The sequence below is a fragment of the Accipiter gentilis genome, chromosome 36, assembly GCF_929443795.1.
Source record: "Accipiter gentilis chromosome 36, bAccGen1.1, whole genome shotgun sequence".
Lineage (NCBI taxonomy): Eukaryota > Metazoa > Chordata > Aves > Accipitriformes > Accipitridae > Astur > Astur gentilis.
The window spans coordinates 1,489,308-1,507,122 of NC_064915.1; the positions used below are offsets into that span (position 1 = coordinate 1,489,308).

The window sequence follows — 17,815 nt, forward strand, 5'->3', positions numbered from 1 at the left end:
CCTCTTTTACCTCCAGGCTTGCACAGGAGGAAGCCCCCGGAGCCTCAGGGGCCCCAAAGGGGCTCCAGCAGCCAGCAAGTAGCAAGCCCAGGGGCCAGAGGCCATGAGGGTTGGTCTCCTCCTACCACTCCACGTCACTTTGGATCCTGTGGTGGGGAATCCTGAGCTGGGAGGGTAAAAATGTCAGGGGAGGTCACTGATCCTTCCAGATGGGCCCAAAGTGTTGGCCTTGTTAGCTGAACTCATGTACTCAGGTGTCCCAGAGCTGCATGGACACCTGGAGCTATTTGAGCTCTGGCCACAGCAAGGTAAGCAGCCAATTCACTGCCCTGCTGAGCTGCAGGCTGTCCTTGCAACCTTACCTACTTCTGTTTTAATGTTGGGGTTTTTTGCATTTGAGCTGTAAGGCCATTGGGCTTTGTCTGGAGAACATGGCTAGGGAGCTCCAGACAGCACCGGGCTTTGGTGTGGTACCCACCCATCTCCCACTTTCTTGAACAGTGTAACACACCAAACCCATAAGCACAGACTTCCCCTACTGCAAATAAAGAGAATCAGTGGCAAATCCCACGATTTCTCCCACCTACTCAGTACCAAGCCAAGATGAGTGTAACTTCAGGTATGGCTCAGAGACCATGGCTCTGTTTCCAACCATGGCAAACCTCCCCAGTGGATCACCAACCTCCCCAGACATTTGGTGTGGTCTGAGATAAGGATGGCAACTCCTGATGGGGAGCAGTCTTTCCCTGCAGGTACCAAGGTCTCAGCTCACAGCTGCATGGAGAGGGTCTTCAAAGAGGTCAAGATGGACTTTGGCAGTCTCCCACCAGCATCACGGGGGGCTGATTAATGTAGTCTTATATGGGCAGGATGCTGAAGATGCTCCCATCCAGGAGCTGCCCTCCAAATTACCTCCTGCAGGGTACAGGGCTACTGGTGGGATGCCAGGTTTTGTGGTCGTCTTTACAGGAATGATATTTAATCGGGCAGGTGAGAAAGAGTCTGAATTTATTCTCTTTTTTTCTTCCTCTTTTCTTCTTCTCCCAGGCATGCAATGAGGGAGACAAGGAAAGATATCCATGGTGAGAGGACAGGCCCTTGTTACTCAGTTCATGCAAGAGGATCTGCTGGGGATGGAGGAGGCAAAACACACTCCACCTTCACCTTTCATAACCTTATCCACAGCAGCCTGTAACTCCAAGGTACTGATGAAGGACCCCCGGCGTTGCCTCCTCTGGTGGAGGGCTTTACTGCTGCAAAAAATAAACTTGCTGCAAATTTGGGGGTAGGGGTGGGTGTACATGGCAGGCAGGAAAGATCAAGCTGTGGCAGGATTAATTCTTGAGGATGAGGAGGGTGAGGAAGGCTCTTGGCAGTGTCAGGATGGCCGAGTGGTCTAAGGCGCCAGACTCAAGGCATTGCTTTCCCTGCCCGGGGATTTCTGGTCTCCGAATGGAGGCGTGGGTTCAAATCCCACTTCTGACACACCTTTTCCTTCTAACAACTACAATTTTTAATATTATTTTAAAATAATTCCCCCATCACTCCCGCACCCGAGTTAAGGAAAATGCTGATTCTCCTCACCCCCCCCCCCCCCCCCCAACTCCTCCTTGGTCCTGTACCAAACTCTGCTTGCAAACTGTGCCCACCCGTGGAGAAAAAACACGAGGATGAGGAGGGAAAGGAGGTGGCAGCGGGGTGCACGCTGCTCCGTGGTTCTCTGGCCTGCAGGGGGAGGTGGGAGCAGCGCAGCCGCCCCCTCCCCGGGGTCTGTCGTGACGCGGACACGCATGGGTTCGCGGCGGCAAAAAGTTGTCATCACTTCTCCGGTGGTCAGGATTCGGCGCTCTTGCCTCCGGCGCCCCGGTTCGATTCCCGGTCAGGGAAATTCCTTTTCTCCCCCGGCCCTTCAATAAAAGAATTTTTTTTTTTTTTTTTTTTTTTTTTTGCCTCTGATGATATCAATAATAGGCTTTTCCGCAGCAAATTCAACCCTCGAAGCGCACACACAGTGATGGCAAACACCACCTGTTAGTCTAAAGGCCGGTTGGCACCCTTGCTGCACAGCATGTGGCCAGGCTGATCTTGGTTCTTTTTAAGAATCACTGCTTTAGTTGTCATGGGTAACAACTTGATGAGGGATGGATTTAGCAGAACTGGGATATCACCATCACTATCCTAGGGTAATTTAGACTGGTAGGACTTTTCCCCCTGCTCACAGCAATTCCCATCATCTGCTAGTAATTAAAGTCCATATATTCAAATATAACCATCTACTTGCAGCAAGGAGGCCATGAAAGCCTGTATTTTTCTAAGATAAAAGCCACTTACAGATCCTCACTAATGAAACACTAAGCCACAGCCCAGCCCCTCATCCTTTCCCGCAAAGGAAACCCCTGACACCAGCAAAAGCTGCTGCATTTGGGCTTTATTGCAATACCATGTTGACTATTTCATTCAACAAACTCCCCGCTCCACCTGGTACATTGCTCAGTTCTTCCCTAACTGGTGGTCTTTCCACACATCCAAACCTCAAGAGGAGGAGGATGTTTCCTCTAGTGCCTGTTTCTCGAGACCGCAGTGGGCACGCGCCTCCCCCCCTTTGGCACCACGTGCTGCAGGGCAGCTTGCAAATGTGCAGGGCTGACGAGAGGATCGCCGGCTCTCCCTCCGCAGCTGCTCAGCCTCGCTCGACCCCTGCTCATAGTTGTCCTCCATGAAGCTGACAGTGAGCCTCTTTGCCTGGTGGGAGATGAACCATCTGTCTCGCCTGATCTTGTTGAGCATCTTGGTGTTGATGGTGTGGAAGAAGCGTTTTGAAGCCCTTTTACTCTAACGCTTCACCTGGCCCCGATGCTTCCTCTGCTTGGCCAGAGACCTCCTGGCATGGCTCTTCTGTCTTCTTCCATGCTGGGGTCCCTTTTCCTTCTGGGATCTCCTTCCCGGCTGGGTCCCCCTTCTCCCCCTAGCAGACGCCATGGCTCAGCCTTGTCCCTGCACTGCCCAGACCCCTCAGTGCTACAAACACCCCCACCTTCCCCGTTTTATGCAAGTGAGCATGCAAATGAGGAGCAGCTCTGAGCCCTACCATTGGCCAAGTGAACAATTCCCACCCCCAAATTCATAACGGGTAGAATCCTGGCCAGTGTGGGGCACTGGGATCCCTCTTGGCCAGCGCAACTAGGCGTCATGAGTGCCTGCAAGATTTGAAGACCTCCAGGACACCCCACTGTTCTGGCATGCTCACCCTCCCAGTGAAAATCTTCCACCCAACCTAAAAAACTAGCATTTATTTCTCAGAGTATCACCCCAGTCTCAAAAGTTTTGTCTCAGAGTCGCACAACGCACAACTGAGCTGAGTACGTGCAACATGTCCTGGGAGTCTTCTGGGTGAGCAGGAAATGAATGACAAGAAAATCTTTTGAAAGAGCATCTTTCCTCAACAGGTGCCTACACACCTTAGACCTGTGTCTTCCAGCTTGAAGACTCATCATAATTAATTACTTAGTTAACAAGTCCACACAGATACACCCTAGGTTTTTCCCTCCTCATGCTTTACATACATAGCTCATTTTTCAGATCCACATGTAAATGCTCATACACACACCTCCCACGTTTCTTTCAAGTTCCTCCATCCACTGTCAAAAACACAGTTGATGTCCCACAGCAACATCTACGTGCTCTGATTCTGGAGGACCAAACCCTGACTTTTTCTCTCCTCCCTTCATTAAGAAAAAACATTAAAACCAGAAGACAATTATTTGGAAGAAATACCAAAAAAAACAACCCACAAAACTAGAAGGAATTATTTGCAATTGTCCCTTCTTCCCTCATCTGACACCAACTGATTCAATCTGGTTTTCATCCCTCCCACTGGCCTTCTGCAAGCTTCATACTGTAATTGGTTTCAAGTGGAAACTGTTTCCAGTAATCTGCAGTGAAGCAGCAGACAGGAACATGGGAGGAAGTCCTTTTGCAATTGGTGATATGCATTGCTTATACTCAGACAATAAACCCTGTAATTTGAGGTTGATCCTATAGCAACTTGTCAGGACATGCGTTAACCTAGCTCTTATAAAAACAAGATGAAACAAACTGCTGTCACTCCAAAATCTCCAGCAGTCCTGGGAATATGTGTACATACTGGTTTCATCATGTAATCTCCAAATCCCCCAAGAAGTATCATTGCTTCATATGAAGAGATAATACATATTGCTGGGTTTTCAGCATAGACACCCACAGGTATCAGGAAAACCACCTGGTAATCACAAGCTACTAAAAGATCAGACACAAAACAAGGGGTTTTTTGCAGAAAAAAATAATGCCTTTGCCTTTTCCAAATGTTAAGCCTGAATCAAACTGGTCACCAGTGGCTTAATTTGTAAGCACCATGCCCAAAAGACTAGAGTCACCCAGAGGGAACTTAATTTGTAACTTCCTGAGAGCATGACTTCATGGAAGGGGTAACACATGGGGTATCCATGCAATGCTGTCAGTCCTGACCTTGCCATGGTTCTGCAATCCACTCTTCCTGGGCATTATTTAAAACAGTAGACCGATGTAGCATCATGGGTGGGCACCACCACCTGATATTTCCAAAGGCCCATGTCCCTTTGTCACGACCCAACCAGCACACTACCCCACGTAGTGCGGGAGGTTGTGGAAAGCTCGAAATCCCTTGGAGTAGATTAAAGTGAAACACCACCAAACAACCAATCAAATTGTTTACTGAGCACAAACATAAACAAAACTGAAACAATCATGCGATAACTCAAGAAATTGCTGTCTGCCAAGCAAGTCACAAAATCAAAGGGAAAGAGGAGGGGAGAAGTTTACTCAATTTTACCAAAATGATTCAACATGAAACTCAAATTCTATGGATGAACTATTCAGATGACTAATGTCATCAAACTATGTACACAAAGCAAGATAAATGCGGCGAGAAAGAGAAAGAGCAAAATAAGGTGCTGGCTGCCAAGAGAAAAGGAAGAACAAGGTAGAAAAAAGAGAGAAAGAGAGACAGAGATAAAAGGTATCACCACCCTAGGATACAGCGATCCTATAATAATACCAAAGCTGCACTGTCCTCTCAACCTTGCTGTCTGGATGGCTAGGGAAGACACCCAGACATCTAAAGACCAAACTTTTAATAGCACAAGGGAATGAGTTTGCTTCTGCTTTGGTGCACGTAGCTCTGGGCCCCAACACAAGGAGAACAGAAAACATTGCAGTAAAAAAAAAAAGATGGGGTGGGAGCAGTGGTGGGGTAGAGGGGATTTCAGTAAGAAAATAGTATTAAGAAGAGCCAATCACTAGGGAGGTTTGCAAAACCATTTCCAGCAAAACGCTTTTCAGGGGAAGCCCCTTCCGTGACACTGGTATCTACCTTGAATGCTGACTGGTGATCTCAGCACCAGAAGTCTGGGAAGCATCGAGTTTCACTTCCTCAACCAAATCAGCACATAGTCTGATTAACTGAATGTCATGGTTTAACCACAGCCAGCAACTCAGCACCACATAGCCGCTCACTCACTCCCCCCCCAGGGGGATGGGGGAGAGAATCAGGGGGGAAAAAAAGTAAAGCTCATGATAAGAACAGTTTAATAGGACAGAAAGGAAGAAAATAATAACAACAATGAAATGACAATAATAATAATAATAAAAGAATTGGAATATACAAAAAAAGTGATGCACAACGCAATTGCTCACCGCTAGCCGACCGATGCCCAGCTAGTTCCTGAGCAGTGATCCCCCCAGGTCAAATCTCCCCAGTTTACATACTGGGCATGACTTCACACGTATGGAATATCCCTTTGGCCAGCTTGGCTCAGCTCTCCTGGCTGTGTCCCCTCCCAACTTCTTGTGCCCCTCCAGCTTTCCTGATGGCTGGGCAGGAGAAGCTGAAAAATCCCTGTCTTGGTCTAAACGTTACTCAGCAACAACAGAAAACATCAGTGTGCTATCAACATTCTTCTCAGACTGAACCCAAAACATAGCACTACACCAGCTACTAGGATGAAAATTAACTCTATCCCAGCCAAACCCAGGACACTGAAAAATACAGTCTTTAAGCATAAGGCAAAGGATAGAAGGGATGAGAAAGTTTGGAGGGGAAGGGTAGTTTGTGGTGGGTTTATTTATTTATTTAAGGAACAGACCAGCCAAGGTGCCTACACAGAGTAGAGTATGTCCATATGGTGGGTAAGATGTGGTCAACCAGTCAAGGGATGGTTCATGGTGCTTTGGTAGGTCAAAGTTCTCCATTGTGGGAAAATGCTGGTACAAATCATGGAGTTTTTGCCATTTCAGTGAGGGCATCTGAGCTCTGAGTTTCCTCTACAATAATGAAGACAGGATCAAACCAAAATTGCGCAACACTTAACACAAAAGTGTCCCATAGATGAACTGTTGTCTGGAAATACCTGTTTCCATTGCCAGAAAGGATATTTTGGATGCTAGCTCAGAGGTCTCCCTGGGATGCAGAATGAAACCCGTGATATTTAGATAGATTTAGATGGATGCCCCTTTGTGCAGTACAAGGGGAAAAAAAAAACCCAAACCTTATATTTCACTGCTGTGAAGCTCTCTGCCCTTCACAGGGAAGGGTGCGGTCACTCTTGACTTTTCTGATAATCATAACACTCCCGGAAACATGCCATAGACTGATGGCTCATGTCCAAAGCTGGTAAGACCAGTGAGTAAAAAGAAAAACACAAATCCAAACTACGGCAGAGGAACAAACTACATGTTCAATTGCTGGTTCACCTTCTTCCTTCTTATGACAAATCACACTTGGCCCTCTTCCGGGGTGTACTGATTGGGGGACTTTTTTCAAACTACCAGAGCTAGGTTGCTTTTTTTTTTTTAAGCGAGGGTATAAAATGAAATCAAATCTCAGCAGAGGACTTGTCTTCCTATTGGAACGATGTCTAGGATCGGTGAGTGACTCTCCCCTGACTCTTGAGCTCTTCTTGCTGTTTTTTTCTGGTTTTCTTTCATCTTCAATGCTTGGGTTTTTGGAGGTTTTTTTTCTTCCACCTGGTAAAACATCTGCCTTTTATGTCACCTCCTGACAGCATAACCACAAACCTTCCTTTCTTCAGCTAAGGTATTTCACGATCACCTGGAGCTCAACTTTGCAGCACTGTGGGCAGTGGTAGAACTCCCTTACAAGTCTGGGGAGTGAGATGTTCCTAGTTGTGCAGGGAGAGATGGAAACATAGGCACAATCTCAGAATCTCTAGGCACCTTCCTGGAGGACACCTCCTCCTCACACCAGGTTTGTGGTTTTACCACATCTACCCACAACACAGGAAGGTCAGATGGAAGATGGAGATCCATCAGACGTTTCCAAGAGCTGGTCCCAATGTATTTGCTCTCCTCCCACAGAAAGCCTGATCTCCAAAAAGGATCTCCTTTGTCTTCTATAAGGTCCTTAGGTATTTGGGGTTGCCACACTGGGTGAGATGAGGACAGCAAGACTGGCTGGTGGCTCTACACCACTATGAACCACACACACACCAAAAACACAACTCAAGGCAGCATCCCTGGTCCTCAAGGAAGATCAGGGCAGCAGCAATGTCAGGTCAGGAAGGTTGATGCAGCTTTATCAACGCAATATCACTTTCTGCCATGCTTGAGAGAAGGCAACCCTGCTGTTAACAGGCTAATTGTAGCAGATTCTTTCCAATTTTTATTTTTTTTTTACTGCCACAGTCAGTGTCTTCAGGAAACTGGATCAGCTCTACAAGCTGTAGAGAGACCTGCTTTCAGGAGTTGGACTTAGGTCTCTCAGAAAACCACCTGTAGGATAACAGCTCTGAGGTTTATATAGGACAAGAGGAAATGGCCTCAAGTTGCACCAGGGGAGGTTTAGATTGGATATTAGGAAAAATTCCTTTGCTGAAAGGGTTGTCAGGCATTGGAACAGGCTGCCCAGGGAAGTGGTGGAGTCACCATCCCTAGAGATGTTCAAAAAACCATGTAGATGTGGCACTTCATGACATGGTTTAGTGGGCATGGTGGTGTTGGGTTGGTGGTTGGACTTGATGATCTGAGAGGTCTTTTCCAAACTTAATGATTTGATTTATTCACAGCAGGGGCACTTCAACCGAGGTTGTCTGCAGATCTGGGGCTGTTCCAGCAAAAGTAGTGATTCCCCAGGGTTTTCCAAGGAGTAAGAATGACCCAGGGTGTGGTTTTAAAAGCTTTTTTTTTTTTTTATTGCTCCCTGGAAGAAAACTGGCAGTATTTGGGGGAAGGAAAAGAAAATTAAGCTTATTCTATAGTTAGTTTAAAGAACGGAAACCAAAACTAGAAAAATCCCAAGGTGGTTTCTCTTCAAACTTCCTTTCCCTGTGAAAACACTATTATAATGTTGTTGTGTCTGTTCTGGTAGAAACGGTTATTCTGAATGGCTGCACTCTGCCTGCTGTTCCCTATACGTATCTCTGTTCCCTGTAGGGTATCTCAGAAACTAAACCATTCTAAATAAACAGAGAAGTCCCACCACCTATCTTCATCTATCTAATCTGTCCATTTTTCTTTGTAATGTCTTCATCTATTCTGCCCATCTATGCAATAGTGCCCATCTAGTCTATCCATCTTTCTATATAATATTGTCTCCTCCCTCCACCCTTCTACCTACTGCATCAAAAATGCCCTGAATTACTAAGGTATAGGAAAGGGCAGTTGGGACAACAAGATTGCCTTGATTCTTTGCATATGAATGACATTAATTATCACTCTTCATTATGGAGTCTTTTGAGCTATTCAAAGTGGTCAAATTCATTTGGGGAACTCGCCACAGCAGCTGCAAAAGCAGAAAATGAATGTGAAAATAATCATCTATGGGCTTGATGTCTCCTTAAAAAAAAAATCACATTCACTGACACCATGTGACATCTATCTGTGGTCACAAAAAATATGCTGATGCCATGGATTTCATAATCATGCCAGTTGATTTGAAAACAGATTTGCTAGATGTTCCTCTTTGGACACCAGTATACTCAGAGACAGTTTGTGCTGTCACCACCCTCCCGGGCTGTCAGGAATGAACTTGCATGCTGATTGCCAAGTGCCTTCATTGCATTATTTTCTTCTTTTTTCTCTCCCTAGTCCTCTTCCAAATACTCCTGCTAGTAGGTCTGCTAAATGCAAAGAGGTTTCAGTCTTTCCCTGAATATTGCCTTCACGACAAAGACTATGAGGAACTGCTGAAGATTGTCAAAGATGGGCTAGAACCTGCAACTCATCCAGCAAACGTGGTCATTGTTGGTGCAGGAATAAGCGGGCTTACAGCAGCAAAGTTGCTCCGAGATGCTGGCCACAGGGTAAGTAGCTGCATGGGAGCCATGAGTGCCGTTGGGTCTTGTTTTCCTACACTAAGGATTTTTCAGCCTGGAGAGGGAAAAGGAAATGCAAGGGAGTAGGCCATAGTGGTGGGAGAAGGAAGGAAAAGCAATTGGGCCCCAGTAATTTAATCAGATTTAGGCTTGATTTTTAAAACCACAGGCAGCAACAGGGGAGAATAGTGGGAAGTTGGACACAAAGCAACTTATTTAGATGCTTCCCGAATGAATGCAAGCAGCAAAAGTAAAAAGAGGCAGCCTTCTTTCTCTGTCCCTGAGGGTTTTTGAGGTCAGGAAGAGCTACAGCTGCCCTGGGACAGCCTTGGAGACAGCACTGCTGCAAGTGGGAGGTTGGACTAGAACCCTCTTGAGGCACCTCCACCCTCAGCTTCTACAGTTCTCCAACCTGTTGCAACTTGCAGCCCAACAGTGACATTCGTTGCTGTAGATCAACCAGCACAAGACTCATGAGCCCTTCAAATCCAGCCTTGTTCAGGTGGCAAGTAGTCTGGGGGTTTCAAAAGTGTGTTGACCATCCCAAGGTGCTAGACAAAATTCAAATCCATGAGTTGCAAAGAAGGTTTCAAAGGCATGGAGGGACAGGTTGATGCCTTCCTCTGGCTGTTTTCAAAACCTTATTTTACACTTCCAGCACAGGGAGCATCTGAACCAACACTTGGACCCTCTCATCAGAGAGTAGGTGCCCAAACATGACACAGAAGTTAGGAACTGAGAAACTACCCTGTAGGTAGAGGGATCTTGGCCAACATAGAGAAGGGTTTGGACCTACAGATGGTTTGTTTGCCACCTGGAGGGGACCTGTACCACCCCATGGGCCATAAATGCTGACTGCCAAAGTGCCTGTGAACTTGCTTTGTAGGTGGCTTGCTTAAAATAGTCATTGCCTGAACATCTGCAAACTTCACCATGTCCCTGTTTTTAGGTTACTGTTCTGGAAATGAGCAGTCAGGTTGGTGGACGGATCAGGACATACCGACCAGAGGGGCAGGACTGGTACGTGGAGCTGGGAGCCATGCGCTTACCAGGCAAGCACAGGTAAGGCAGTGTCCTACTTCATAGCCATGATCAAATGAGGAACCAGCCTGTCTTGAAGAGCAAGGCTGTGCTTTGAGAAGGGGCTGAGGGCTTGGATGTGGGTGTAGCACAGCAGGAGAAAGGAACTGGCTGCCCCATCTCTCCCCCAGAGCTTAGCATCTGCTTAAAAGGGATGAAAAACAGATGATCACCTGCATTTGAGTTTGGAGAATGAAAGAAGACCTCTCATCTCAGTATCATGCCCATGCATAGTCAGACCTCTGTTTTGGAAGTCACAACATCAGAAGATGGGTGAATTTCCATTGGGTCTGATGGAGAGGGCACCCAGCCTGGGTTCTCTAAGAGTGTTCAGTCAAACAAGGTTCAGCCATTAGCCAAAATGCTGTGGGAAGAGGCTGTAGGTGGGTCACCAACTACACGATGTGCCAAGGAGAAGGGTTGGAGCCATAGGGAACCCTGGCCTCCTACTTCAGCAGGGCATTGCTCTTACTCTTGATTACATCCTTCTGCAACCTGCAGCTGGAAAAAAACATAAGCCAAAGGGCACCTTTCTCCATAGCCACATGGTTGCTGCACTGAGCTGGGAGCAGGCAGGACAACGTCAAGCAATAAAAACTAGAGATAGCAGTGCCTTAAATAGCCACAGCCTCCACTCACAAGCCAAAATGATACACGGCTACACCAACATAGTTGATGGGAAAGCATGCTTTTATGCTTCTAATGTTTTGGTGGCAGGGTTTTTGGGTTTGGTTGTCTGCAAGCACTTGTCCCCATGTGCTCTTCTCTTTTCTAGGCTTGTCCGTGAATTCATTAGGCAGTTTGACCTGAAGCTAAACCCATTCATCCAGACAGACGACAACACCTGGTACTTTGTGAACGGCACTCGGATAAGAGCTGAGGAAGTTAATAGAAACCCCAAGATCCTAAACTATACAGTGGAACCATCAGAGAGAGGCAAGAGTGCCAGCCAGCTTTATAGAGAAGCACTAAATAAGGTATGTGCCCATGGGGAAGTGATGCTACCTTCCAGCGATGTTACTCATCCAAGAGACACTGAAGCTATTTCCTCTCAGCTGTGGTGGACCCTCACCTGCATGATGGGCTGAGGAAGGTTCAATGATCAGTTGAGAAAGAGTAGGGTCCTTTCAGAATGAAAAGTGGAAAGGCTTATTCAGAAATGAGGGCTGCTGATTGCAAAACCCTCTTTATACACAAGGCTTCCTTTCTCTGGAACAGATTCACCAAGACTTGGATGAAGCAGGAAATGCCACACCAAGGCATAACTTCCCCAAACTTGAAGTCCAAGCAGCAAGAACCAGTAGCTCTAGTTCATCTCCAGGGATTACCAAACCCCAAGACTGAATACCCCAGATTAATCCTAACAGAATCTGGGGCAACACCTTGGGAAATGTGCCTTTTCTCAGGAATATATCAATGTTTCCTCTCCAGGCTTTCAAGGATTTCCAGACTGCAGACTGCAAGAAATATCTAGCTAAATATGACTCCTTCTCCACCAAGGTAAAGGGCTGGGCCTTGAGAGTAAATTTAATCCCCCCTGCTGATTATTAACCTGCCATCCCTGCTTTGAGAAAGGATCTGAATCACTCTAGTTTCTTCCCCTGTCAACACTTCTGGATGCCTTTTCCCTAATCAATGCTGCCTTCTACTTAAAATGCTGAGAAAGGAACAAGCATGACTCCTCTGATGCAGGAGTTTGAGCAGTCTCATCATTTGGAAGTAAATGAGAAGCCGGGGCTGTGGGAAATGCTCCAGAAATTTATCCAAGATTAGCTGTGTTCCTCCATCAAGCACTGGGGAGGATTTACTGAGCAATCCACTACATTTTCATGTGATCCAGCTTCTCAGAGTGGGTCCATCAAGCCACAAATCCCTTATTCATTCATGTCCAGAGCTTCTGTTGTGCTAAACTGGAGGTAATGTTGATATCCTGCAAGAAGTTAGAGCTGCATAAAAAAAAGGTTCTGGTCCAGACTTTAAGCAGATCAGGAGCAGGAGCAAGTCAGCAGGGCATGAGTTTTGGCTTGGGATATAAAGGGGATACATGCACTAACTGAGATAATAACATCAGGCTATGTCTTCTTCCTGGCTTTTCAAGGAGTATTTGATTAAAGTAGGAAATCTAAGCCGAGGAGCAGTTCAGATGATTGGTGACTTGTTGAACGAGGACTCTGGATTTTATCTCTCCTTCCTTGCCTCACTGTGGGATTTTGATATCTTCTCTAGTGAGAGGTAAGATGATGGCTCTTATGGCTAACCCCATTTTGTGATGGTCCACAGCAATCCACCAGAAGAGGAAATTTCAGTGGTATTTAGGTGTCTGAATGGGAATCCCTTCCAACTCAAAGGGCCACCAAGCTCTGTTAGCATCTCTCAGAGAGGTCAGGTTTTACAGTTCCTAAACCCCAATGTGCTTCCTTCACCTCCTGCTTCTTCTTCCTTTCAGCTTTGATGAAATCACAGGGGGATTTGACCAACTGCCCAAAGCCTTCCATGAAGCATTGTCCAACGTAATTCAGTTCAATTGCACAGTGGAGAAAATCATGGCCAAGGGAAACAAAGTCCGTGTGTTTTACCGTGCTCCGGACACTCTGGCCCCAACCGTAGTAACTGCAGATTACGTCCTTGTCACATCCACCGCCAAAGCCACCAGGCACATCCAGTTCCTGCCACCACTCTCTTCTGCAAAGACCCACGCCCTGCGCTCCATCCACTATGCAAGCTCCTCCAAAATAGCCTTGGCTTGCACCGAGAAGTTCTGGGAGAAGGATGGCATCCGAGGAGGGCAGTCTATCACCGACCGCCCTTCCCGCTTTATCTACTACCCCAGCCACAACTTCTCCAGTGGCTTGGGCGTGATCCTGGCTTCCTACACCTGGAATGATGATGCTGAGTTTTTCCTGCCTCTCACAGATGAGAAGTACCTGGATGTGGTCCTCCAAGACCTGTCAGATATCCACCAAGTGAGCAAGGACTACTTGCAGTACACCTGTGACCAGTACGTGATACAGAAGTGGCAGCTGGACAAACACTCCCTGGGGGCATTTGCTGCCTTCACCCCTTACCAGTTTGTTGACTACTCTCAGGCTCTCTTCAAGCACGAGGGCAGGGTGCATTTTGCAGGAGAACACACAGCTCAGCCACATGCCTGGATTGACACCGCCATGAAATCAGCTGTCAGGGCTGCGAGCAACATCCATCACGACAGCAGTGAAGCCCCAATGCTGAACAAGGAGGGGGGGTGGAAGCAGCTGGGGAGTTTCTTGCAAAAGGAAGATCTCTGAGCAGGGCTCCCCCAGCTGAGCTTGGTGGGTGCCACCAGCATGGTTTGAAGGCACTTCTAGTGGTATAAATCTGTTTCTTTCCAAGCAAAGTCAGCAGAAGGACCTCAGCAGCTGAGACATTAAAGAAAACACTGAAAGAGCACTGACTATCATCAGACAGGACTAATAGCTACCTGGTTAAACACTTCATGAGGATAGGAGGGAGTACTAAACAAAGTAGCTTCTAAGTAGGTTTCACAACTCTAATATTACCCTGGCTCAGAAACACTGCAGCAATTTCTGATCTATTAATGTACAAAGTAATTTGGGAAATTACTAAGATGGAATAAAGTTAAGTATTTCTCAGTTCCTTGTGTCTGAGGTGTCTCCATGTCTCTGCAGAGAGAAGTGTCACCATATATATATATCATCTCACCTCACTTCAGCCATTCAGAAACTCATGACCTGTCAGCTGGGTCTTCCTCCCCTTCCAGAACTTGAGATAACTCCTTGCTTCCAAGTCATCCTCTCCTTTGCATAGTCCAACACAACCACTCCTAACCCCCACAGGTACCAGTCAGGATGCAATCCTGATCCCTAACCTCCGTGGTCTCCTCTACCCATCTCCCATCTAATTGAGCTCAAAGCATGGCCAACACCAAGCAAGAGATAGATTTAACATAATGAATATAAGAAGCAAAGCCAGAAGCAATATAGCCTGTACACAGAGAGGTTTATGGCTTTTACTGGACTTTGTCCTCTCACCAGTAACCGTTGTCCCAAATTTCATAGTCTTGGAAACTCAATCTATGCTGCAGGTGTCTTTTCAGATTATTGGAAGGATATTGATAAATAAGCAAAAGGAAAAGCAAGACCGGCAGCTAAGTACATCAGGCCAGACTTTGCTGCAGTCACTTAGCTGCTTTGCATATAATTCATCTCTCTCCCCATAAAACACGAACCTGCTTCTCAACCTCTGACTCCACATAGCTGGAGGGGAATGGCTCATTGTCTTCTCCAGCCCAAGAAACAGAGGTTCAGCCCTTACTAGAGGGAGCAGGGACAGAACTGGTGGAGACCATTACATACAGGGAAGGACTGGACCTAATTACACCCAGCAGATTTCTACCAGGCATTGCAGAGGCAAAGACTTGCACTAGCTTAAACCATTTAAACACAGGTGATAATTAAATAAGTACAGAGCAATCAACATTAGCAGAGAGAGCTTGGCCAGGTGGTTCCTTGCAATGAGCTCAAATCACTTTTAGGGAGGCCCAACCACTCTCAGTGATGCTTTGAAATGCAAGATTTCATCGGTAATCATTATCAGGTTTCCTTCATCTGCTCAAGAATTGTAACAAATATACATTCTGTATGGTAACAAGCAGCACAGTGACCTGGGACACAAGCCTGTTTTTTTGGTCTGATGCAAGACCACACATGTAACCTCCAATCAGGGCAAGTGAGGGGTTGCATCACAGCAGAAAATTTATCAAAAAGGCCACAAGCACCTTCTTAAACTTAGAAGGGAGCTGGTCTCAATGCACAGCATCAGCTGCATTAGGAAAAGTAAACTGTAAAACTTGAATCATTGCAAAAAGAGAAAATAGAAGGATTTTACCCACTTGCTTTATCATACCACCTCTGACTTTGGTTTTCAGGTTTTATAACTGCACATCATTCCCAGCCTTTGCAGAACACTAGCTCCCTTTCCCCAAACAAATTGTTTTAGCAAAGCAAATGCTTTCTTTAGCCTTTAAGCTCACACCTTCCTCCTAACTCAGACCCACAGGCTCTTCACTAGAGCAACATCATATCAGGGCACAGCAAGAGCTAGCAGCTCCTGAAGGGCTGGGACCGTCCCCACCCCAGCAGGGCACCATCCCACCTGCCACAGCTCCATCCCACAGTACCTGAGCAAAGCATAGATCCTCCTTCGATACAGCTTGCAAAAGGACCAAATCCCCAGGACTGAACTTAAATAGAGCCCCTGGGTCATGGGGAGGGGAGGGCAGGGCTCACAGGTAGGGCTGTTCAGGGCAATCAAAGCCCATTAGCAGCACCTCCCCTCTCTGCAGGGCATCATTAATGATTTTGTAGGGAAAATGAGGAAGCAAAAAAAAAAAAAAACCCGACCCTTCCTCGTCCCTGGGTGGGCTCGAACCACCAACCTTTCGGTTAACAGCCGAACGCGCTAACCGATTGCGCCACAGAGACATGCCCAAGAGGGTCAAAATACAGAAAAATGATGCAAAAGTCAAATTTCATTCGTTTTCCAAAACAAAACAGTTACCTGCTTTTAACGCCCCAACAGCTTTAAACAAATAATAGAGAAAGAAGGAAAAATTATGCTGGTGCAAATCTCAGCTTAATTTCAGCAGTGCAAAGCAGTGGCCTCAGGGAGAAAGGACAGGGACAAGGATGGAGAGGAGGAAAGTGGCCTGGTCAAAGGGGTGGCCTGGTCAAAGGGATGGGGTTGAGGACATGTGTCCTTTGCTCTTGAACCCTGCGGGTTTTGCTTCAGAGCTGGCCCTCTGCCTGGGTAGTAACAGTGGGAACAAGGCTAATAATGAGCATTTTAAGTGTTGCCGTAAAATGCCTCATCAGGACATCCAGCATCTTTTTTAGCCTAGACATTTAACTTTTGCATTTTCACATTAGCAGTACCAGTATCACCAATGTTTGTGTTATTATTCGTAGAAGGATGGATGGGAGAAGATCTGGAAAGACAGTCTGGGTGGAAAAAGAAAAGCAAATCCTGCTCTTTCCAACCAGCTCTGCCCAAATCCTTTGCATGAGGCTCTTGGGGAACTGCCTCTCTGATCCCTGCTGCTGCTGGGCTTCAGGTTGCAAATTAAAAATCACCTTAAAAGAAAATCAAAAGCCTTGTGATGTCAAAGTAATGTGTTAAGAGCTATGTTTGGGTTTGTTATCTTTAAAAGTAGTGCTGGGGATGACTTCAGAAGCATGTCCTGGAAATTGTGATAATAGAAAAGCACAGAAATCCCCCCCCCAAAAAGGGCTCGTCCGGGATTTGAACCCGGGACCTCTCGCACCCAAAGCGAGAATCATACCCCTAGACCAACGAGCCGGGCAAAAATAACTCTCCTCTTCCTCACCCTCGTCCACTGGCCTCCCCACAGCTCTGCACATCACCCCACATCTTATTGCAGCATCCCACTGCAATGGGGAGTTCAGGGATCTCCTGTCCTACATGGGGGGGGGGGGGGGGGGGGGGAATCACACTCCTTTTGCCTATTTTAGACCAATTTTGCTGCCTCCACAAACAACTTCTCTAACTTTTCACATGGTCCAAAGGGGGACTGGCAGCTGGGAAGGGTTTGCTGGTGGGAGAAGAGATGAGGCTGCACATCTGCATTGTGTTTGCGGGATGCTCCTGCAATCCCTTCCCCGCTGGGTCACCCGAAGTCACCAGTCCCACCAGCAGCAGAAGCTATAAAAACATTATCCAGATGCAGTTCCCCACATACAGCCCAGGAATGCCCCCACCACATTGCTTTTCCCCAATGCCTGCTCTCCAGAACAGGATCTTCATGTCAGAGCTGGGAAAATCCTGCTTTTCACCGAGAAACACTCTCATTTTCCCAAATTACAAGGAAAAAGCAAACCCCAACACCTCACTGAGGCCCCAGCGAGATTTGAACTCGCGACCCCTGGTTTACAAGACCAGTGCTCTAACCCCTGAGCTATGGAGCCGTGGCAAACCCCTATTTTTTTCCCTTTTCGCCCCAAAACCCAGCACCAACGTTCTTTGCAAGTGATGAATACAACTGTTGTACCTGAAAGTGTTGTATTTAAGGGCAAATTCACCCTTTGTCGTGATTCTGCAGTGTTTTCTGCAGAAGGGCTCTCTGCAGTGGCTGCCGTGAAGTTTTGATGAAGGAAAAGGAGGTTTTGCAAGGAAACATAGGAGGGAAGGGGAGCTCTGCCTCTGCCTTCTCTTCTTTGCAGGGTCTCTGCCCTTTTCCTGCTCAGCCTCTGGGTCTTGTGGGGTGACTGGTCTGTGTTTCCTTCCCTTGGGCAGATACGAAGTTTTAAGGAGTCTGGAAGACAAAGCAGAACCGCACACTGATGCTCCTCTAGAGCTGGTTGGGCAAATAGCTCCTC

At 46.9% G+C, this 17,815-nt stretch overlaps 1 protein-coding gene and 4 non-coding genes across 5 annotated transcripts; 2 read left to right on the plus strand and 3 right to left on the minus strand.

The window, feature by feature from the left end:
• Positions 1-1,377: 1,377 nt before the first annotated feature.
• TRNAL-CAA (transfer RNA leucine (anticodon CAA)) lies at positions 1,378-1,485 on the plus strand. Its single transcript has 2 exons — positions 1,378-1,415; positions 1,440-1,485. It is a non-coding gene; the product is annotated as a tRNA-Leu (tRNA).
• Positions 1,486-9,010: 7,525 nt separating this feature from the next.
• On the plus strand, positions 9,011-14,029 carry IL4I1 (interleukin 4 induced 1). Its single transcript, XM_049792906.1, has 6 exons — positions 9,011-9,332; positions 10,294-10,406; positions 11,200-11,401; positions 11,856-11,924; positions 12,523-12,656; positions 12,871-14,029. Exons 1-6 carry the CDS (start codon positions 9,063-9,065, stop codon positions 13,706-13,708), a joined length of 1,626 nt encoding a protein of 541 aa, XP_049648863.1. The 5' UTR covers positions 9,011-9,062; the 3' UTR covers positions 13,709-14,029.
• Positions 14,030-15,830: 1,801 nt separating this feature from the next.
• TRNAN-GUU (transfer RNA asparagine (anticodon GUU)) lies at positions 15,831-15,904 on the minus strand. Its single transcript has one exon. It is a non-coding gene; the product is annotated as a tRNA-Asn (tRNA).
• An 802-nt stretch (positions 15,905-16,706) lies between these two features.
• On the minus strand, positions 16,707-16,778 carry TRNAP-UGG (transfer RNA proline (anticodon UGG)). Its single transcript has one exon. It is a non-coding gene; the product is annotated as a tRNA-Pro (tRNA).
• A 553-nt stretch (positions 16,779-17,331) lies between these two features.
• On the minus strand, positions 17,332-17,404 carry TRNAT-UGU (transfer RNA threonine (anticodon UGU)). The gene has a single exon. It is a non-coding gene; the product is annotated as a tRNA-Thr (tRNA).
• Positions 17,405-17,815: the final 411 nt, after the last annotated feature.